General features: G+C 47.8%; 1 protein-coding gene across 1 annotated transcript in view; it reads left to right on the plus strand.

Moving 5' to 3' along the window:
• agmo (alkylglycerol monooxygenase) overlaps positions 1–24,122 on the plus strand; it is an 88,517-nt gene that overhangs the window by 16,568 nt on the left and 47,827 nt on the right. The window contains exons 4-8 of the mRNA XM_056286780.1: positions 8,585–8,688; positions 10,743–10,838; positions 21,173–21,239; positions 22,020–22,085; positions 22,851–22,930. Of these exons, the coding sequence (XP_056142755.1) occupies positions 8,585–8,688; positions 10,743–10,838; positions 21,173–21,239; positions 22,020–22,085; positions 22,851–22,930 (413 nt within the window). The remainder of the gene's footprint in view (positions 1–8,584; positions 8,689–10,742; positions 10,839–21,172; positions 21,240–22,019; positions 22,086–22,850; positions 22,931–24,122) is intronic.

The raw sequence follows: 24,122 nt of genomic DNA on the forward strand, positions 1-24,122 counted from the left end.
AGGGATGCAAGAATAGGGGTAATATGGGACCTACGACTAGTTCTGGTTAGTAGTCTAGTTCTAGTTAGTAGTCTCGCAGCTGCATTCTGAACCAACTGTAGGCGATTTAAAGTAGCTTGGTTGAGGCCAGAGTAGAGGGAGTTACAGTAATCTAGATGGGAGAAAATGAAAGCGTGAATTTTTCAATATCCTTAAAAGACAAGCTATTTCTGATTTTTGCAATATTTCTTAGGTGAAGAAAACCGGATTGGACAAACTTAGTAACGTTGGGATCGAAAGACATATTCTTGTCAAAGATGATACGGAGATTTTTAGCAGTAGGTTTGATGTTTGAATGAAGTGGACCAATAAACTGATCAACTGCAGTGGCAGAGTTCTCAGGATCAATTAAGAGAACTTCAGTTTTGTCGGGGTTTAGATGGAGGAAATTAAAGGACTTCCAGTCTTTGGTGGCAGCTAAGCAATCATGGAGAGAGGACAGTTGATTCAGGTTATTGGGTTTGGCAGAGAAATCTGAGTATCATTAACATAACAGTGGTATGACATGTCTTGAAAGTGACTAAAACAAATGACCTAGAGGAAGAGGATTGGCCCAAGGACAGACCCCTGAGGGACTCCACACAGCAGTGGAGCTGATGAGGATACAGGATTGTTAATACAAACATTAAAATATCTTTTGGGAGTGACAAAGAAGGACAGGATTAGGAACGAGTGTATTAGAGGGACATGTGTGGAGGAGAGATGCTGGGTATACTGGGAGAAGGATGCCGAATATGGAGCTGCCAGAGAAGAGGAGAAGAGGAAGGCCAAAGAGGAGGTTTATGGAGGTGGTGAGGGAAAACATGCGGGTGGCTGGTGTGACAGAGGAAGATGCAGAGGACAGGAAGAGATGGAAACGGATTATCAGCTGTGGCGCCCCTTAACGGGAGCAGCTGAAAGTAGTAGTAGTCAGATAAGAGTGAAACCAATTTAATGCTGTACCAGAAATGCCAACCCAGTTCTCCAACCTGTCAAGGAAGATGGCATGATCGATGGTGTCAAAGACAGCGGTTAAATCAAGGAGAATAAGAATAGACTACCTTTATCAGCATGCATAAGAATGTCATTGGACACTCTTAGTCATGCAGTCTCAGTACTATGCTTATGACGAAAGCCAGAATGAAATTTATCGAAAATGTGGACCAAATGCTGAACAATTTGGTCCGCAGCAATTTTTGCAAGGATTTCGAATAAAAAAAAAAGTTTGTAAATTTGTCTATAATTCTCCACCCTTGCCAGATCCAGAGAGGGTTTTTTGAGGAGGGGCTGAACACAGACCATTTTAAAATAGTCAAGTCCGGACCCGGATGTGAGTGAGCAGTTGATGATAGCGAGCGGGCTGGGACCTAAGCCAAATAACCGAATACTCTTGTATCAGTGCTTTATGTTAGCCGAAAGGTTTTACTCAGAGTTTACAGACGTTTAGCGAGGCTGTAAGTGGGCTAACGGATGGAGCTGTGTGACGGAGTCATGTGGACAGCATGAAGCACAGCAGCTGAAAACTGCCCTGGGTGTTTGGGTTGGCACCCCATCCAAGCACCCTCCAATCCAAACACTGGAAAACTGTTCACAGCCCATTAGCCACATGATTGACAGGGTGTCCCACCACTCAGAGGGCTTCACATCAAGGGGCCGTGGCGTTGGTGCCAGGGTTTGTCACCGAGGGTGGTGATGGAGGCAGTTGATTGATATTACTGTAAATCGAATTCATGCGATAGATTTTTGAAAGTGTTTAGCGGTTAAAGAAAGCCTTTCAGCTTTCCATTTACACTCTAGCATTGTTTTTCTTGCGTGAAGTCATATCTGTGTTTCAGCAGTGGAATTTATTGCTCTACTTGATGACCATTGGCACTCATTGGAGGCCCCTACTGATGTTCAATTTATGGAGCTCAGTAGACCTTTGGTTCCGACATTAATATGACGTAGGTTATATAAGCACTGCTCCTGACAGGTTGGAGGTGGACATAATCTGCCCCAGTCGAAGTCCAAACCATTTACTCTCGCCTGATTTTATCCCGTGTTACCTGCCCGACTGTAACTTCTGGGCCTCGGCCAAGTGCGACGGCAGGACTCAAGATCACAGTTCACATTTTTGCTGCATGAACTCGGCTTGCTGCCTCTCATTCTCACTCAAAAAAGTCAAATTCGTCCCACCCCACCCCGTTGCATGAAACCATCCTCCTCATCCCTGAGAAATTAGATGAGGCTTTTCTATCAGGGCCACAGGAGGCCAAGGAGAAATGCCGTCCTCAGCGGTTCTCTGCTCTTGCTGGGAAAGCAGGCTCTGTGGCACTGGTTCTCACCATTAACGGGTTTCCCTCCTGAATAGGCTCTGCCAAACTATGCAGCGTCCCGCCGAGTGCAGAGATGAGGACATGGGCCGCAGTGAAGCCTAGCAGTTCCTACTTCCTACGAGTGACAAGGAGCATCAATCTTAAGGCCCCGTAGTCACGGACCAAGCCAAGCAGATCTGTGGTGAAAAGAGAGGGGAAAAAACAGACTCAGGCTGCTGGAATCAAACAAAGGCTGGATTATCCTCTTTATGTGTGGCTTGGATGTCTCCACTTCATCTCACTCACCCCTCATACTCACCCCTCATACACACCCCTCATACTCACCCCTCATACACACCCCTCATACTCACCCCTCATATACCCACCCCTCATACACACCCCTCATACTCACCCCTCATACGCACCGCTCATACTCACCCCTCATACTCACCCCTCATACTCATCCCTCATACTCACCCCTCATACTCATCCCTCATATACCCACCCCTCATACACACCCCTCATACTCACCCCTCATACACACCGCTCATACACACCCCTCATACTCACCCCTCATACTCACCCCTCATACACACCCCTCATACTCACCCCTCATCATCACCCCTCATACGCACCCCTCATACCCACTCCTCATACACACCCCTCATACTCAGGCCTCATGCTCACCCCTCATACTCACCCCTCATACACACCCTTCATACTTACCCCTCATACGCACCCCTCATACTCGCCCCTCATACACACCCCTCATACACACCCTTCATACTTACCCCTCATACACACCCCTCATACTCACCCCTCATACTCACCCCTCATACGCACCCCTCATACCCACTCCTCATACACACCCCTCATGCTCACCCCTCATACTCAGGCCTCATGCTCACCCCTCATACTCACCCCTCATACTCACCCCTCATGCTCACCCCTCATACACACCCTCATACACACCCCTCATACTCAGGCCTCATACTCGCCCCTCATACACACCCCTTATACACACCCTTCATACTTACCCCTCATACGCACCCCTCATACTCAGGCCTCATACACACGCCTCATACACACCCCTCATACTCACCCCTCATACACACGCCTCATACACACCCCTCATCCTCAGGCCTCATACTCACCCCTCATACTCACCCCTCATACTCACCAGCTTAGCTTTTGACTGACGACATGCAGGTATTATTAAACACTTGTACAGAAATATTCACAATCAGAATCACAATCAGGATCATGTTTATTGGCCATGTAGGTTTGCACACACATGGAATGTGACTCCGGTTTTGTGGCTCTCTCAGTGTACTGAACACAGCCCCCAACACTACAGCACTACAACACTACAACACAACATATTCACCATCACTTTACTGCCCGATTTTACTCTTCTGTTGTCTTCTCTTCTTTTCTCTTTATTTTGAGTATTTTATATCTTCCCTCTTTTGCTCCCTTATTCTCTTCTCCTATTTTCTCGTGACCTTTCTAGTACTTTCCCTCAACCTTCACATTAGTGGCATTGAGAAGGAGGAAGTAGTTTGACATCAGTCCACCTTAACGCGTCCGTTTTGCCTCGCTCCAAAATACACCCGTTCAACATGAGCCCAGACAGCATCTGGATGTGGGCCACTTCAGGCAGTGATGCGGCACTGCTGGTCTTCTTCTGGCCCTGACAAACTGGATGTCAGCCTGAAGTGGCCCACATGTATCATAGCAAATACGGCCCAAATATGCCAAATCACATGTGGGCCTTTTTTTGGCAAATATTGTGGCACATGCAGCATTGCTATGGTTTGGTTCTGGCCCAGATCTGGCAAACGGGAACGGACCACCCAAGTGCCACCATTCCATGTGGTCTGTGGGCCAGATGAAAGTGTTGGGTGTGGGACGGGTCCGGGCCACTGCAGTTTTGCTATCTGGGAGCGCACTGATGCAACCAAAAATACCTCACGTGACATCTCATTCTCTCACACCAACCCGCGTGCTCCCATGATGCAGTGCAGGAAGTGAGCTGTGGCTGCTGCTCAGGTAGTTTCACTGGAACTGATGGAGGTTTCCTGCAAAGACCGGAGGAGTCACCCCTCCTCCAGGTCTGTCTGTGGGAGAATGAGCGAGTTTAGCCATGTGAGTAGCTGTGTGGACACACACACACACACACACACACACACACACTCCGTCGGTATGTTTGTTCAGGTGGGGTGGACACCTGACCCATCAGGTTTTATGGTCTCAACAGAATTCACAAGTTTATTAAACGGTGAGAGGCGGTGTTGGAGACGTGGAGTTTGAACTGTTTCTCAAAGAACAACAGACTTGATTCCACAGAGAGTGTGAAGGTCTCGCACTCTGTGTGTGTGTGTGTGTGTGTGTGTGTGTGTGTGTGTGTGTGTGTGTGTGTGTGTGTGTGTGTGTGTGTGTGTGTGTGTGTGTGTTAAGTGCAGCGACACTGATGAGCATTCGCATATGTTGTGTTCGTGGTTCGACCTGTGACTCATTCCAGCGGTTGAACTAAAACACAACCACAGATTTAATCTTGACCGTGGTATCTTCTGCTCAGTCCAGCCGCAGTGTTCTGGAGAGTTCTGGAGTGTTCTAGAGTGTTCTTCCGTTGTGCAATCCACAAGTTTCATCACACGTCCAGTCAGCAGCACGGAATCTCAACAGTAATTTAAGAGCCTGGACTGGTTTCACTAGCAGGTATTCATGACTACAGATATGAAGAGCCAGTACGAGCCTTTGTGGATCGGCGGTATCTGGCGGTTGCTGGGCTCTCAGGCGGCTCCAGTGCGTACGGGAGGTGCCAAAAAGCACAGAGAAGCCGGGGTGGTCCGGAAAGGGGCCTGGCGATGCAGTGAAACTTAACAAGTATGTTCCCTTTGGATGTTAGGATGAAGTGCAACACAGATATTAATGTAGCAGCATCACAACGCAGCAGCGGAATGTAAACTGCAGCGCAGGGACGCCGGGCTGGACGTCCACCAGCCGCCGGCCGGCCGCCACTCCTGCTGTCATAACAGCCCAACACCCCGACGAGCAGCCGCAGCGTCTCACCCAGGCCGGCCCCGGCGGGAGCACAAGGCTCCTTCCGGGGATGGAGCATCCCGTTCCTCACTGGTGATGAGGGAGGCTGGGTGTCCACATCAGTACTGTCTGCCAGGGTACAAGAGGCTGGCTGTGTGTGAGGGTTCGATGCCGGTGCATGAAGCTTGTGCTGAAATGCACATGACTGCTGTGTGCTTCATGACACAACATTCCTTACTAGTCAGCTATGATACTATACATAGTAAAAAAAAAAATATATATATATATATTCACACACACACACTATATATATATATATATATATATATATATATATTATACACACACACATATACATACTATATATATGCACACATATGTATGTATGTGAGTTACTATATTATGTATATGCATGATACTATACATACCGTATATAATCCATGTATATACATGATACTATATATATTATATGTACATGATACTATATATACTATATGTATATACATGGTACTATATTTTTACATATATGTATATACGCGATACTATATATACTCTTATGTATATACATGATACTGTATTTACTATATGTACATGGTACTATATATACTATATGTATATACATAATACTATATACTGTATGTACAGTTAAGGTCAACATTATTAGCCCCCTTTATGAAATCAAACAAAACCCTTAACTTTTCCATGGAAATTACCATAACCCAAAGTTTTTATAGTTTAATTGTTTCCAAAAGATGAAAGACAAAATCTCCACTAAGCTTGATTAAGATATTTTACTGATGTGCTGAATTGAAACAAGAAAAAACAAAAATGACAAGGCCGAAATGGTTAGCCTTCTGACAATTAGTAGTCAATAGTGTAACCTTTCTGACTCTCAACTGACAACACCCTCTTATGGTGGTTCCTAACTAGGGTGGCACATGTCTCTTGAGGGATCTCAGCCCATTCTTCCATGGCAAACTGTTCCAGCTCATCCAAATTGTGTGGTTTTCCAGCATGGACATTAACCTTGAGCTCCCGCCACAGATTCTCAATAGGATTGAGATCTGGGCTCTGAGAGGGCCACTCCAGGACCTTGATTTTGGTGTCCTTCAGAAAGTTTTGGACCAACTTGGATGTATGCTTCGGGTCATGTTTTGCTGGAAGACCCAGCAGCGACCTAAATCTAGACTGGCAGCAGATTTCTTTACGTTATCCTTCAAAATGTCAACATAATCTTCTTTCTTCATGATCCCATGCAACCGAACAAGGTTCCCTGTGCCTGAAGCAGCAAAACAGCCCCACAGCATGATGCCCCCACCACCATGTTTAACTGTGGCAACTGTGTTTTTAGGGTTGAAGGCCTCTCCCTTCCTTCACCAAGCAAAAGCAACATCCGTGTGCCCAAACAGCTCAAGTTCAGTCTCATCAGACCAAGGGACAGACTTCCAAAACTCATGCCCATGTTTCAGATGTCCATGGGCAAACTTCAGTCTGGCTTTGATGTGCTGCTGTGTGAGCAATGGAGTTCTTCTTGGACGATGACCTCGAAGCCCACCACGATGAAGAGTCCTCACAACAGTCTTCCTTGAAACATCAAGTCCAGAAGAGGCCGGTTCAGCAACAGTCATCTTGGCAGAGATCTGGGGATTGTTGTTGACATCTCTGACTATTTTCCTCTCCAAAGTTTTTGAAATCTTGCACTTGGACCAGGCCCAGGTTTGTTTCTAACACAATTTGTCTCCTTGTGCTTTGCAATGATGCAACACACAGCTGTTCTAGACACTGTGACACGCTTGGAAATGGCAGTATAACCTTCCCCCTAAAGATGAGCATCCACTATCTTCTTTCTGAGTTCCAGACTGGTTTCTTTACTTTTTGGCATGATGAAATTACTTCTTACCAAGACTTTAATAAGAGTAGTCCCTCTCAGTCAAGTGTTCACGTGCCACTAGCCCTGTTCACTGGAGTCCCTTCAGTAAAGCTCAATGCTGATTGATTGCTCAGGTGTGGTTTGAAAGCAAACAAATCACATGGGGGGCTAATAATTTTGACCACCTCAATTTTCGCTACATTTGGTATAAAGCAAAGCTGAACTTTTATTTTATGTTCCAAAATGTACCAAATAGGGGCCTTAACACTGATGAATGTTTTACTATGTAAAGTTTTATGAATGATGCAAACATTGGGCAGAATTTTAGAGAAATGTTCCATATTTCCTTGGGGGCTAACAATTTTGACCTTAACTGTATATATGTGATACTATATATACTATATGGCGGCGCAGTGGTTAGCGCGGTCCCCTCACAGCAAGAAGGTCCTGGGTTCGAGCCCTGGGGTAGTCCAACCTTGGGGGTCGTCCCGAGTCGTCCTCTCTGTGGAGTTTGCATGTTCTCCCCGTGTCTGCGTGGGTTTCCTCTGGGGGCTCCGGTTTCCTCCCACAGTCCAAAGACATGTAGGTCAGGTGACTCAAAGACATATAGGTCAGGGGAATTGGCCTTACTAAATTGTCCCTAGGAATGTGTGTGTGTGTGTGTGTGTGTGTGTGTGTGTGTGTGTGTGTGTGTGTGTGTGTGTGTGTGTGTGTGTGTGTGTGTGTGTGTGTGAGCCCTGTGATGGCCTGGCGGTCTGTCCAGGGTGTCTCCCCGTCTACCGCCCAATGACTGCTGGGATAGGCTCCAGCATCCCCGTGACCCTGAGAGCAGGATAAGCGGTTAAGACAATGGATGGATGGATGGATATACTATATGTATATATGTGATACTACATATACATATATGTATATACGTGATACTATACATGATACTATATACAGTGGGTGGGAAGGGGTGGGAATACTTTCCAGATGCACTGTATACTATATGTATATATGTGATACTAAATATACATATATGTATATACGTGATACTATACATGATACTATATACAGTGGGTGGGAAGGGATGGGAATACTTTCCAGATGCACTGTATACTATATGTATATATGTGATACTATATATACATATATGTATGCATGTGATACTATATATACATACGTATATGTATATACATGGTACTATATATACTATATGTATATATGTGAAACTAGACATGATTGGCTGCCATGCCGTGAGTGTTTGGTGCTCTCAATCTCATGGTGACTCAGTGTGTGTGTGTGTGTGTGTGTGTGTGTGTGTGTGTGTGTGTGTGTGTGTGTGTGTGTGTGTGTGTGTGTGTGTGGGATCTTTCAGAGGTGGCCGTTCTGTGGGCGGCCCACCAGGTTCACCACAGTTCAGAGTACTACAACCTGTCCACGGCCCTGAGACAGTCAGTCACACAGCAGCTCTCATCATGGGTAACACAGCTCCTCCTGCTACACAACGCAACACAACTATCACCTTCTAGTCTATTCTATTCTGTTCTATTGTATTCTGCTGTTTCCTGTCATATTTGTGTATCGTGTCCTGTGCACTTTTCTGCTGGTGTTGCTGCTGCTGGTGTTGCTGCTGGTGCTGCTGCTGGTGTTGCTGCTGGCCTTTCTGCTGGTCTCTCTGCTGGTGCTGCTGCTGGTGTTGCTGCTGGCCTTTCTGCTGGTCTCTCTGCTGGTGTTGCTGCTGGTGTTGCTGCTGGCCTTTCTGCTGGTCTCTCTGCTGGTGTTGCTGCTGGTGTTGCTGCTGGTGCTGCTGCTGGCCTTTCTGCTGGTCTTTCTGCTGGTCTTTCTGCTGGTGTTGCTGCTGGTCTTTCTGCTGGTGTTGCTGCTGGTCTTTCTGCTGGTCTTTCTGCTGGTGTTGCTGCTGGCCTTTCTGCTGGTCTCTCTGCTGGTGCTGCTGCTGGTGTTGCTGCTGGCCTTTCTGCTGGTCTCTCTGCTGGTGTTGCTGCTGGTGTTGCTGCTGGCCTTTCTGCTGGTCTCTCTGCTGGTGTTGCTGCTGGTGTTGCTGCTGGTGCTGCTGCTGGCCTTTCTGCTGGTCTTTCTGCTGGTCTTTCTGCTGGTGTTGCTGCTGGTCTTTCTGCTGGTGTTGCTGCTGGTCTTTCTGCTGGTCTTTCTGCTGGTGTTGCTGCTGGCCTTTCTGCTGGTCTTTCTGCTTGTGTTGCTGCTGGTCTTTCTGCTGGTGTTGCTGCTGGTCTTTCTGCTGGTCTTTCTGCTGGTGTTGCTGCTGGTCTTTCTGCTGGTGTTGCTGCTGGTCTTTCTGCTGGTCTTTCTGCTGGTGTTGCTGCTGGCCTTTCTGCTGGTCTTTCTGCTTGTGTTGCTGCTGGTCTTTCTGCTGGTGTTGCTGCTGGCCTTTCTGCTGGTCTTTCTGCTTGTGTTGCTGCTGGTCTTTCTGCTGGTGTTGCTGCTGGTGTTGCTGCTGGCCTTTCTGCTGGTCTTTCTGCTGGTGTTGCTGCTGGTCTTTCTGCTGGTGTTTCTGCTGGTGTTGCTGCTGGTCTTTCTGCTGGTCTTTCTGCTGGTGTTGCTGCTGCTGGTGTTGCTGCTGGTCTTTCTGCTGGTGTTGCTGCTGGCCTTTCTGCTGGTCTTTCTGCTGGTGTTGCTGACTGTCTGTGCTGGTCTTTCTGCTGGTGTCGCTGACTGTCTGTGCTGGTCTTTCTGCTGGTGTTGCTGACTGTCTGTGCTGGTCTTTCTGCTGGTGTCGCTGACTGTCTGTGCTGGTCTTTCTGCTGGTGTTGCCGACTGTCTGTGCTGGTCTTTCTGCTGGTCTTTCTGCTGGTGTTGCTGACTGTCTGTGCTGGTCTTTCTGCTGGTATTTCTGCTGGTATTTCTGCTGGTCTTTCTGCTGGTGTTGCTGCCTGTCTGTGCTGGTCTTTCTGCTGGTGTTGCTGACTGTCTGTGCTGGTCTTTCTGCTGGTCTGTCTGCTGGTGTTGCTGACCGTCTGTGCTGGTCTTTCTGCTGGTATTTCTGCTGGTGTTGCTGACTGTCTGTGCTGGTCTTTCTGCTGGTATTTCTGCTGGTGCTGCTGCTGGTCTTTCTGCTGGTGTCGCTGACTGTCTGTGCTGGTCTTTCTGCTGGTCTTTCCGCCGGTGTTGCTGCTGGTCTTTCTGCTGGTGTTGCTGCTGGTCTGCTGTGTGAGACTCTTCTGCAGCTGTGGTAGCAACGCTAAAACGGAGGTCCTGGCTGAAAGCTGCATGGACTCATGAGAAAAAGTTGGCATTATTTTGAATTGTAAGTAACACACTAAATAGTAACTGGAAACTGCCAACACTGGAGTGTCAAGGAAGTAAAAGAGTAATGTGGAAAATTTAACCTTTGGCACGCAAACTCATAGGATAATGCACAGGTCATCACAGTGGAGTCGTGCTGCTGCTGCTGCTGCTGCTGCTGCTGCTGCTGCGTGTGTGTGTGTGTGTGTGTGTGTGTGTGTGTGTGTGTGTGTGTGCTACAGCTTTATAGTCTCACCATGAGTCCTTGTCCTCAGATGTTCTACCTGCCCATGGCTCTGGCTGTTCCCCCTGCTGTCTTTGCAGTTCACCTGCAGCTGAACCTGCTCTACCAGTTCTGGATCCACACTGAGGTGACGACATCACACACACTGCTGTTGTTCTTTACCACACATGACAACACACAAACGAGTGTGGGTGTCCTCTGGGCAGCCAACTGCCCACGAGCTGGGTGCCCAGGTTCACTCTGGTCGTCCAACATCTTCTGAACCTCACCGACGCCTACGTCGCACACCGAGAAAGAATATGTAATGGAAGATTAATGTAACGCTTAAGTTCAGGTTTTTTTTAGTACAGTTAATTACAATAATGTCAGGCATCAGTTAGAATCATTAACGTGGGAAGGGGGGCTGCAGCTCCCCCTAGTGGTGGGTGTAGCCCCCCCCCCCAGTAGTGGCAGGTGGCTGAGTAACATCTTAGACCCAACAGTATTCCTACGTTTCCCTAACGTACAAACACAATGAATAAATAAATAAATAAAACAGCTTTATTGTGAGCAGTGGGCGGGGCTGCGTGGAATGTACATGTTTAATTATGAAGTGATTAAACACTCCGTTCCAGCTCTGCTGCACACACGCCGTACAAACAGAGCAATGACGTCGTACTGGAGCGACCGGGGGAGGCGGTCGCTCTGCCTGTCGGCGGTTCTGCGCTGGGGGAGCGCAGTGGCTGATGGGACTGTTGATGTTAGGTTTAAAGTTGTGTTGTAATGACGTGGTGTTCATGTTGTGGTTACTCTTGTGTTGTTGTGTCAGGGGTTCGACTCAGACTAAGTAGGAGACTGTTTACTGACTAACTGACTGTAGGACCGTGACTGGGACTGATGTCACCACTTGGGACAAGGGGACGGGGGTTCGTTACGTGGTTGTCAGTTCTGGTCCGTTCTGACCGGTGTGAATACAGAGCACTTCCGGGGTCGTGCGGTGTATGGGGCACTCCCGGGGTCGTGCAGTGTATGGGGGCACTTCAGGGGTCGTGCGGTGTATGGGGCACTTCCGGGGTCGTGCGGTTTATGGGGCACTCCCGGGGTCGTGCGGTGTATGGGGCACTCCCGGGGTCGTGCAGTGTATGGGGCACTTCAGGGGTCGTGCGGTGTATGGGGCACTTCCGGGGTCGTGCGGTTTATGGGGCACTCCCGGGGTCGTGCGGTGTATGGGGGCACTTCTGGGGTCGTGCGGTGTATGGGGGCACTCCCGGGGTCGTGCGGTGTATGGGGGCACTTCCAGAATCGTGCGGTCTTTGGGGCATTCCCGGGGTCGTGCGGTGTATGAGGCACTTCCGGGGTCGTGCGGTGTATGGGGCACTTCTGGGGTCGTGTGGTTATGGGGCACTTCTGGGGTCGTGCGGTGTATGGGGGCACTCCCGGGGTCGTGCGGTGTATGGGGGCACTTCCGGGGTCGTGCGGTCTTTGGGGCATTCCCGGGGTCGTGCGGTGTATGGGGGCACTCCCGGGGTCGTGCGGTGTATGGGGGCACTTCTGGGGTCGTGCGGTGTATGGGGGCACTTCCGGGGTCGTGCGGTGTATGGGGGCACTTCCGGGGTCGTGCGGTGTATGGGGGCACTCCCGAGGTCGTGCAGTGTATGGGGGCACTTCTGGGGTCGTGCGGTGTATGGGGCACTCCCGGGGTCGTGCGGTGTATGGGGGCACTCCCGGGGTCGTGCGGTGTATGGGGGCCCTTCCAGAATCGTGCGGTCTTTGGGGCATTCCCGGGGTCGTGCGGTGTATGAGGCACTTCCGGGGTCGTGCGGTGTATGGGGGCACTTCCGGGGTCGTGCGGTGTATGGGGGCACTTCTGGGGTCGTGCGGTGTATGGGGCACTCCCGGGGTCGTGCGGTGTATGGGGGCACTCCCGGGGTCGTGCGGTGTATGGGGGCCCTTCCAGAATCGTGCGGTCTTTGGGGCATTCCCGGGGTCGTGCGGTGTATGAGGCACTTCCGGGGTCGTGCGGTGTATGGGGCACTTCTGGGGTCGTGCGGTGTATGGGGGCCCTTCCAGAATCGTGCGGTCTTTGGGGCATTCCCGGGGTCGTGCGGTGTATGAGGCACTTCCGGGGTCGTGCGGTGTATGGGGCACTTCTGAGGTCGTGCGGTGTATGGGGGCACTCCCTGGGTCGTGTGGTGTATGGGGGCACTTCCAGAATCGTGCGGTCTTTGGGGCATTCCCGGGGTCGTGCGGTGTATGAGGCACTTCCGGGGTCGTGCGGTGTATGGGGCACTTCTGGGGTCGTGCGGTGTATGGGGGCACTCCCTGGGTCGTGTGGTGTATGGGGGCACTTCCAGAATCGTGCGGTCTTTGGGGCATTCCCGGGGTCGTGCGGTGTATGAGGCACTTCCGGGGTCGTGCGGTGTATGGCGGCACTTCTGGGGTCGTGCGGTGTATGGCGGCACCTCCAGAATCGTGCGGTCTTTGGGGCATTCCCGGGGTCGTGCGGTGTATGGGGCACTCCCTGGGTCGTGTGGTGTATGGGGGCACTCCCTGGATCGTGCGGTCTTTGGGGCATTCCCGGGGTCGTGCGGTGTATGGGGCACTCCCTGGGTCGTGTGGTGTATGGGGGCACTCCCTGGATCGTGCAGTGTATGGGGCACTTTCAAGATCATGTGGTCTTTGGGGCACTCCCGGGGTCATGCAGTCTATGGGGGCACGGGGGCTGTGATTAAAAAGAGACCTCTGCCTCTCAACTCGTTCTTCCACGCCGGCTTGCCACTATACTTTTGGTTTTAGTTGGCAGCCCCCCTACTTAAAACACCTTCCGGCGCGCCTGCTTAGAATCCCAAGAAAAAATATAATGGATCACTTCAGACCTGAGAAACTTTTGAAACGTTGCTGGATCTTCTCACCAGGTTTCTGACGGGTGACCACTTACGCCTTTAGAACCTACGAGTCTTCTTCAGCACCAGGAAGGAACGTTTGTCAACGTGTACCAGTGGCAAACATTGACATGCATGAGTGCTGTAGTGAATTCAGGGGGCAGCCGGGAACCGCCACAGCTGGGACGTGAACCCGGATCTCCCGCACCACAGGCGACAACGCTAACCAGTCGACTGAAGGGTCCAACCCGTTAGCCAAGGGCTACCGAGTCCACACATCCGTGATGGTGACAGTATGAACATTCAGGAGCGTCATGCTTTGTGCAGCAGTATTTGATGCCTCAGGATTTTAGCCCTCCTCAGGTAGTCTGTATAGTTGAAGAGGTGTTCTGATTAGTATCTGATCCACGCTAGAGTTGTACCTGCTGTACCTCCCAGACTAAAAGTCCCGCTCAGCTAAAAACGTGTTGTTGCTTTGGTGTATAAGTCGCATTAATACAGTGGTACAGGAGTGATTTGCAAGTCAGGGTTTTTTAACACCCGCTCCACCCGACCCATTATGAGAGCCAATCTGCTCCACCCGACCCACTAAAACGTGCGCTAATTAACTACCCGGACCCGACCCGACCCGACCCACAAACCTGCATGGGTAGCCTGGGTTGCAGCACAGTGAGCAGTGCTGCACTGGTTTGTGTTTGGGCTGTTTGCGCATGTGCAGCATCACACACTGATTGGAAGGCACAGCCTGATAGTGTGTCTGTAGACTGATAATTACACACACAAACACACACACACACACTCTTCAGTTTACTGTCTTCTTTGTTGGTGTAAAGTAAAGCTACGGATCCCACTGAGGGACAAAACTCATAGGTGATGCCTCAACACTCTGAAACACACTGGCCACACCCACATCACACTGACCACACCCACATCACACACTGACCACACCCACATCACACACTGACCACGCCCACATCACACACTGACATCACCCACCACCACGTGCGGACCACACCCACATCACACACTGACCACACCCAACATCACACACTGACCACACCCATCATCTCACACTGACCACACCCACATCACACACTGACCACAACCACCATCACACACTGACCACACCCACATCACACGCTGACCACACCCACTGTCACATTGACCACACCCACATCACACGCTGACTACACCCACCATCACACACTGACCTTACCTACCATCACACACTGGTGATACAGCTCCGTGTGTGTGTGTGTGTGTGTGTGTGTGTGTGTGTGTGTTTGAGAGCGAGATAGAGAGGGAGATGGGGGGGTGGACTAGTAATACACACCCTACTACACACATTGTTCCCGCCCGAATCCGTGATATTTGCTAGTAAACTTACCCAAACTCGCCCGACCCGCACTTCACTGCAGTATTTTCAATTGTTGTCACCAGGTGAAACAGCGATATCTAGTGGCTGTAGTTGAAATGCAGCATGTTCGTCCCACAAAGTTACGTTGCGTGTCGCTTTGAAATATAAGTCGCAGGACCGCCAGACGAGTAAAAAAACAGCGACATATAGTCCAGGAAATACGGTACTGCTCAGGCGAGCCTTTATAGGCCATGGCTACAGTGGAACCTGTATTTAATAAAAAATAATGAGATTTAATAAAATATTCCAAACAGAAGCTCAACCACGCTCCTCCCTTTAAAGTGACGGGGAGTATCACTTTTACAGTTCCCTCCATCGTTAGTGGCAACGCACAGATCTGGAGCGCCTTCCATCTTTTAGTGCACTATTAGCGAAAAAAAGAGTCATAATAGTCACAATTTTCTGAAAGGATGTAATTTATGCCTTCTTTATGGGCCTTTTTCCCCCTTTTTTGATGTCATGTAATTTATTGGCACGCTCCTCGCCAGCACCCTTGCAGCCGGCCTCAGAGCTGGACTGAAGTGGTGGAGCCCCTTTCATTCAAGATAAAGCTGCCAGGCCGGGTTGCCAGATCCAGTCATTACATGGAAATAATGAATCACCCAGAAATTCTGCACAGCCGTGCACATTTCACCCAGACTGATAGATCTGTCATGTGTCCTGTCGACCCACAACAACACAACCTCTGTACAAGCTGCAGCCACACGCCAGTTTTATCTGAAATACACAACATGATCAAGTGAAGAGTCTCACAACATGTGTGTGTGTGTGTGTGTGTGTGTGTGTGTGTGCGTGCGTGCGTGTGGCCACTTTTAAATCAGGGTTAGAAAATATCTCTTATTGGATGAAAATGATAAACGTGTTGCAGTACAATATACACCCATAGTACCCACACATAGTAGCATATACTGGTGTGGACAAGAGAGGAATGTGTGTGTGTTTGAGAGAGAGAGAGAGAGAGAGAGTGCGGGGGGGAAGAGAAAAAAGAGAGTAACTATAATCAGACTGATGTTGATCGACTCTTTTATAAGTACAACATTCAGTTACACCAGTGTTTGTACTGGACTGGACAAGTGTGTGTGTGTGCGTGCGTGTGTGCGCATGTGTAAGCTGCATCACGCTATGTGTGAATATCAGTGGTGAAAACATCCCCAAGGTCTTGGCACTGTTGTCATTTCCTTTATTTGCAGTTTGAGTGTATAAATACTGTCAGACCGCTACACGCCGAGTTTAAAGAGCTGCAGAAAGTCTCACCTGATATCGAACCTCCTAAATCAGAAGAGGAGATTCATTTGCATGAAAAGCGGGCTGCCAAAAGATCAGGACAAACCCTGTGACTGTAGTGATGTGTAGTGTAGTGTAGTGTGGTGTAGTGCAGTGTAGTGTAGTGTAGTGTAGTGTAGTGTAGTGTAGTGTAGTGATGTGATGTGATGGCCCTGAAAGAAGTTTCTACTCTGCACTGCAGTTTAACTCGCACGTGTTGCAGAAAGGAGGTGAGTCAGCATGTTGGAACACACAACTCTTAATAATTCACATTAGTACTTGGCAGACCCTTGTTTGACCCAACAGCCAGAAAAGCAACATGATTTGAGTTTTACACCAACAACAAAACAAAACAAAACAGAAAACCTGTAAATCAGTGGTGATGTGGAATACTTTCACAGCCACGCAGTAAAACAGGACGTTGTCAGAATGGCTGCATGTCGATGAACCGAACTCCCAGTAAACCTGCATACCTAACTGTAGTACTACACGCATACACATTACCTAGCTGTAGTACTACAACATACACATTACCTAGCTGTAGTACTACACACATACACATTACCTAGCTGTAGTACTACACACATACACATTACCTAGCTGTAGTACTACAACATAAACATTACCGAGCTGTAGTACTACAACATACACATTACCTAGCTGTAGTACTGCACACATACACATTACCTAGCTGTAGTACTGCACACATACACATTACCTAGCTGTAGTACTACAACATACACATTACCTAGCTGTAGTACTACACACATACACATTACCTAGCTGTAGTACTACAACATACACATTACCTAGCTGTAGTACTGCACACATACACATTACCTAGCTGTAGTACTACAACATACACATTACCTAGCTGTAGTACTACAACATGCACATTACCTAGCTGTAGTACTGCACAGATACACATTACCTAGCTGTAGTACTACAACATACACATTACCTAGCTGTAGTACTACACACATACACATTACCTAGCTGTAGTACTGCACACATACACATTACAACACACAATACACCAATCAATAAAACATGCAAAGTAAAAGATTCTACACAACCATGAGAAGACCAGACAGTAGTCTTTAATCTCCAGCTGGAGACCTTGATGATCAGCTAACAGCAAGGATTAGAGATCATGGAAAAAAGGAATAAAAGACGTTCAGATATTCCGAACACAAATTGCAGGATATGGAAAATGATATCGACCCAGAGAATAATTTCTTCAGCAACATCAACAACAACTGTCTATACTGCACTGATGATCAGTTTTAACATGATGGTCAAGTGAGATCATAACATTTAAATGATCCACATTAACAGCAGAAGCCTAAATGCAAACTTCCAAAACATCAGAGAAAATGTGAGTCACTTCAAGAAAACGTAATGGCTGTGTCTGAAACATGGATTACCCTGAGAAAGGGGTTGACTGTGAGTTAGCCGGATACGAATTGTCTTATAAGAACAGGAGGAACATAAATGGAGGGGGGGGTGCTTTGTATGTGAGTGTATGTGAGCAACAGCCTCAATTACAAGGTGGTAGAAGTTATGTCAACAGCTGTTGATGATGTGCTGGAATGCATATAATTTTTGTTATCCTGTTTTGTTTTTCTGTTGTTTTTTGTGTGTTTTTTTTACACATGGTGATGCTGGTCGCGTGGCTTGGGTCCTTGGCTGTTCCGGTGGCATCTGGACACTGCTTTGCATCCTGCAAATCATATTCTTCATAGATTTTATAATTCCATTATAATTGTGTTATCCTCTTTCAATGTTGCATTGTGTAAATTGTGTACACACAACATCCATTGCACGTTGTCCGTCTTGGGAGAGAGATCCTCCTCTGTTGCTCTCCGTGAGGTTTCTTCCTAATTTTCCTCCCTGTTGAAGGGATTTTTTTAGGGAGTTATCCCTTATCCGATGCGAGGGTGTAAGGACAGGATGTTGTGTTGCTGTAAAGCCCCTTGAGGCACATTTGTAATTTGTGATATTGAGCTATACAAATAAAATGGACTTGACTTGAATGTATCACAATTGAAATCTGTATGGAAAAAAAGAAGGATGTAATAGTAAGTTGTATATACAGATTACTGGGATCAAATATTGATATATTTAAGGACTGGATAGAAGAAACATATTCAAAATCAATACAACAGAATATGTACATATGTGGGGATTACAGTATAGACCTGTTAAATCCAAATAAGCACAAAAAGACTGAAGAGTTCATTAATACAATGTATAGTTTGGGTTTATATCCTAAAATCAATAGACCTAGCAGAATCACACCACACTGTGCCACCTTAATAGACAACATACTCACAAACATTATAGAAGGTAACACAGAGGGTGGGCTTTTAATAAATGACGTCAGTGACTATCTACCAGTTTTTACAGTATGTGACTGTTATTGTAGGAAGAACAAAGTTCCCAACCACATTAAAACTGGAAGGATCGGGATTTCACTCCTACCTAAAACGACCATGGGCCGTCAAAATGACCGCCGGTTTTTGAATGCTATATTCTGTCAAAATAAATACCCAGTTGAGACATTCATGCATTGCAAATGTTAGTATGTCTGTTAGGAAACGACTGACACAAAAATTAACATTTTAACAACTATAATACTATTTTTAAACAATTTAAGCTTTAGAGAGACATGGTTGAACTTGAATAGCAAAATGGAAAAAGTGAAAATAATACCTGAAAAACAAAACGGAAAACACATATTACTTATCTTACAAACGTAACAAGGCCTATAAAACGTGTAATGTAAAACACTGAAAATAAATATTGGAACAGTCCCAAACAACGACTGGAACTTAAAAAACTACTAGAACGACCATAGGTCATCAAAATGATGGCCCATGGTTTTTAACCTCTATATTCTGTCAAGATAAATACCCAATTGAGATATTAAGGCATTTCATCTGTTAGTATGTCTGTTAAGAATAGAGAGTACATTAGATATAGTTATATCAGGCTTGGAAACATAGAAGAGCAAATCATCCACGTAAATTGATATCCTCTGTTCAACATCGTTCCTGGTTACACCTTTAATGTGAGGGTTAGATCGGAACACAATAGCGAGGGGCTCATTGGCTATAGCAAAGAGCATAGGGGACATCTGGCGTCCCTGTCTCATGCCCCTAAAGAGAGGGACGTAGTCCCGAGTGGTGGTTGTTTGTTCTGACAGATGCAAGTGGAGAGGTGTACAATAATTTCATCCAAGCAATAAACCTCTCACCAAAGCCGAATTTCTCCAAAACATGGAAAAGATAGCTCCACTTCACTCTCATCAAATTTCATTTAGTGGACACTTTTATCCAAAGCGATGTACATCTGAGAGTTAATATTAACACAAGCAAGGTTCTAATCAGGAGGCAACAACACAAGTAAGTGCCAAAAAGCTAGGTTCAAGTCCGATAGGACATAGGTGTCAACAGGCAGTGCATGATTCCAGCTCCCTAAAATGTACTTAACTGTCGGTCGCTCTGGCCCCAGGTAAACAGTGAACAGTGGCTGGCGATGCTAATCTTATCCTTTGGGTAATGGAGTCCTGTATTACTAGCGTGTGTTGATTAGCAATAACCTCAGGGGTAGAAGTGGCAGGCTGGCCAACAGAACTACCAACAAGGCTGCCAAGCACAGAAAAATGGTTTGCAGTAGGGAGGGGTGACTGCAAACCGGGCAACACAATTGGGAGCTCAAGCATGCACTGTTTCCCCATTGGACAACGATAAACACTGCATCATCTGCCAATGAGGCTGTGCTAATGCTATTATAATTGCTAGTAGGTCTGCTATCAGGCCTGGGGTCAAAGCTATCTTGAGTGCTCGTAACATCTAGTGTAGTGAGAGAAGTGTGCTCTAACTCACGGGCATGTCTTTCTAATAAAGACACCCTATCTGAAAGGACAGCACAGTTAAAACAAGCCATAACGCCATGGCAGGTATGTTGGCAGTGGACGGCTAAAAGCTAAGCTAACCACTAGCAGTGGATGGCAAAAGGCAAGTAGCAGATAATCTACGAGCTAGCAACAAGCAACACACAAAAGCTAAATAGCAGCAGATAAAGGAGTTACTCAGTAGAGTGAATACAGTAGAATACTAACAGTACGTTAAATGTAATTAAAACGGAGTAATAAAGATAAAGAAAACGGAAGTATGTGAGCAGTAGTCATGTAGTCTCTGCCCTTGACAGATGCTCAACATGCTCAGCACATGGACCGTGCTGCACTGTGAACATCTTCTTCTTCTGTGACAGCCTTCTGAGCGATGGCCTGGAGATACAGGTGCCAGGCTGTGAAGGAAATTATAAACGCCTCTCAGTTGGTTTTGCAACAGTTTATGTAAAAGAAATTGCCTAAATTCAAAAGTTAGCTGGTAGGGCATCCGGGTAGTGCAGCGGTCTATTCCGTTACCTGCTAACACAGGATCGCCGGGTCGAATCCCCGTGTTACCTCCGGCTTGGTCAGGAGTCCCTTCAGACACAATTGGCCGTGTCTGCTGGGAAGTCGCATGTGCAGCGACCAGGACAAATACCCACATGTCGGTTTGCTTGTGTCTACATGTTATGTGCACACCTGTGTGTGTGTGTGTACATGTAGCTGAGTGTGAGTTTATGTGTACATGCAACTGAGTGTGTGTGCGTGTGTGTAACTGTGTGTGTGTGTGTGTGTGTGTGTGTATGTATGTGCAACTGAGTGTGTGTGTGTGTGTGTGTGTGTGTGTCTTTTGCAGGCTAACAGGATGAGTGTGTTCCATCTGCATGTCAGATGAAGGCTGAAATGGTAGAAGCACAGAAATAATGCAGTTGAAAGGAGCAGCTGTAAACCAGACACCATCGTGACTACAGAACATGCTAATCCGAGTGTGAATAACATGTCAGTGTTTTCTTCTCTTGCAGCTGATCAGAGACCTTGGACCCCTGGAGTGGATTCTCAACACGCCCAGCCATCACCGAGTTCACCATGGTGAGATGAGACATTTCTCTTTTTTATTTTTTTATTTATTTACCCCCACCCCACCCCTTGTCCCCAATTGTATTCGGCCTGTTACCCCACTCTTCCCGAGCCGTCCTGGTCTCTGCTCCACCCCCTCTGCTGATCCGGGGAGGGCTGCAGACTACCACATGCCTCCTCCCATACATGTGGAGTCACCAGCCGCTTCTTTTCACCTGACAGTGAGGAGTTTCACCAGGGGGATGTAGCGCGTGGGAGGATCACGCTATTCCCCCCAGTCCCCCCCCCGAACAGACGCCCTGACCGACCAGAGGAGGCGCTAGTGTAGCGACCAGGGCACATGCACACATCCGGCTTCCCACCCGCAGACACGGCCAATTGTGTCTTTAGGGACGCCCAACCAAGCCGGAGGTAACACGGGGATTCAAACTGGCGATCCCTGTGTTGGTAGGCAACGGAATAGACCGCCACGCCACCTGGACGCCCTTTTCTGCCTTTTTATCTCTCCTTCTTTGTCTCTCTCCCTCTCTTTCTCTCACCCTGTTGCTGTGCACTTAGCGGGTGGTGTGATGGACGGAGCAGAAGTCACATGTGTGACTTCACATTCCAAAGCACACCGACCTGCATTCTTCTGACTGTTTATTATCGGTTATAAAGTCAGAATTACTTGAAGTTACACAACTGATTATGTCAGGTTTTGAAAAAAAAAGTTTTTTGAGTTTGTGAAGCTTGCTTCAAATCACCTTTTTTATTCTGTGGTTATTTCCAGTCATTGACCATCTACCTTTCCAGGGCGGAACCTCTACTGCATCGACAAGAACTACGGCGGGGTTTTGATCATATGGGACCGGTTGTTTGGTAGGTCAAAACAGTCAGGTATTATTTCTACTCCTGTTTAACTCACCAGCCTCGTCCTTCATTACCTATGCTTGAACATGCCTCTGAGCGTGACACCAGTAGCGCTAAACATCAGGGAGGGCTCACAGCAGCTGGGTGGCGTTATGGCAGAATCCAGAGACAGGAAGGCCGTCAGTCTGAACCATGTTTGAGCTGTAAGGAACCAGTCACTTTCTACCGGTTTTATAGAAAAGGGACTTCATGTTATACAGCACTTTTCTGGCTGTAACAGCCACTCAAAGTACTCACTCAAACACCCACCCACACACACACACACACACACACACACACACATGAACACACACACGGACACACACGGACACACAACAACCAGCTCATCAGGGGCAGTTGGTATCTTGCTCAGGGACACCTTCACATTTTTGCAAGGAGGAGCCGAGCGTTGACCCAGCAACCCTCCAGTTAGCAGATGAGCTGCTGTACCTCTGAGCCACTGCTGCCTCCTAAGAAATCACCGTGTGTGTACTAAACAGCGTGGTTGTGATAAATAACAAATCAGTTTCTCATAATGAAACTAAAAGCACTGAAGCAAATGGAGCATATTATGTCACATTTCCTTAAGGTGTATGTCACTGTCTCTCTCTGTCTCCCTCTGTGTGTGTGTGTATGTGCGCGTCTCTCCCTCTCTCCATCTCTCTTGTCTTTCTCTCTAACTGTCTCTCTCTCTGTCTCTCTCTCTAACTGTCTCTCTCTCCCTACCCCCCCCAGGTACTTTTGCTCCAGAGACAGATAAGGTGGTATATGGGCTCATATTTCCCATCAACACGTTTGAAATCCTCTGTGTTCAGGTGCGTCACATGACTTCCTGTGGTAAAATCCTCTCAGGTGTGTCACATGACTTCCTGTGGTGAAATCCTCTCAGGTGTGTCACATGACTTCCTGTGGTAAAATCCTCTCAGGTGTGTCACATGACTTCCTGTGGTGAAATCACTTCAGGTGTGTCACATGATGTCCTGTGGTGAAAGCCTCTCAGGTGTGTCACATGACTCCATGTGGTGAAACCACTTCAGGTGTGTCACATGACTTCCTGTGGTGAAATCCTGTCAGGTGTGTCACACGACTTCCTGTGGTGAAACCACTTCAGGTGTGTCACATGACTTCCTGTGGTGAAACCACTTCAGGTGTGTCACATGACTTCCTGTGGTGAAATCCTGTCAGGTGTGTCACACGACTTCCTGTGGTGAAACCACTTCAGGTGTGTCACATGACTTCCTGTGGTGAAATCCTGTCAGGTGTGCCACACGACTTCCTTTGGTGAAATCGCTTCAGGTGTGTCGCATGACTTCCTGTGGTGAAATCCTGTCAGGTGTGCCACATGACTTCCTGTGGTGAAATCCTCTCAGGCATGTCACATGACTTCCTGTGGTGAAATCCTCTCAGGTGTGTCACATGACTTCCTGTGGTGAAATCCCCTCAGGTGTTTCACATGACATCCTGTGGTGAAATCCTCTCAGGCATGTCACATGACTTCCTGTGGTGAAATCCTCTCAGGTGTGTCACATGACTTCCTGTGGTGAAATCCCCTCAGGTGTTTCACATGACATCCTGTGGTGAAATCCTCTCAGGCGTGTCACATGACTTCCTGTGGTGAAATCCTCTCAGGTGTTTCACATGACGTCCTGTGGTGAAATCTTCTCAGGTGTTTCACATGACATCCTGTGGTGAAAGCCTCTCAGGTGTGTCACATGACTCCATGTGGTGAAACCACTTCAGGCATGTCACATGACATCCTGTGGTGAAATCCTCTCAGGTGTGTCACATGACTTCCTGTGGTGAAATCCTCTCAGGTGTGTCACATGACTTCCTGTGGTAAAATCCTCTCAGGTGTGTCACATGACTTCCTGTGGTGAAATCACTTCAGGTGTGTCACATGATGTCCTGTGGTGAAAGCCTCTCAGGTGTGTCACATGACTCCATGTGGTGAAACCACTTCAGGTGTGTCACATGACTTCCTGTGGTGAAATCCTGTCAGGTGTGTCA

The sequence above is a fragment of the Lampris incognitus genome, chromosome 9 (assembly GCF_029633865.1).
Source record: "Lampris incognitus isolate fLamInc1 chromosome 9, fLamInc1.hap2, whole genome shotgun sequence".
NCBI classification, from domain to species: Eukaryota; Metazoa; Chordata; class Actinopteri; order Lampriformes; family Lampridae; genus Lampris; species Lampris incognitus.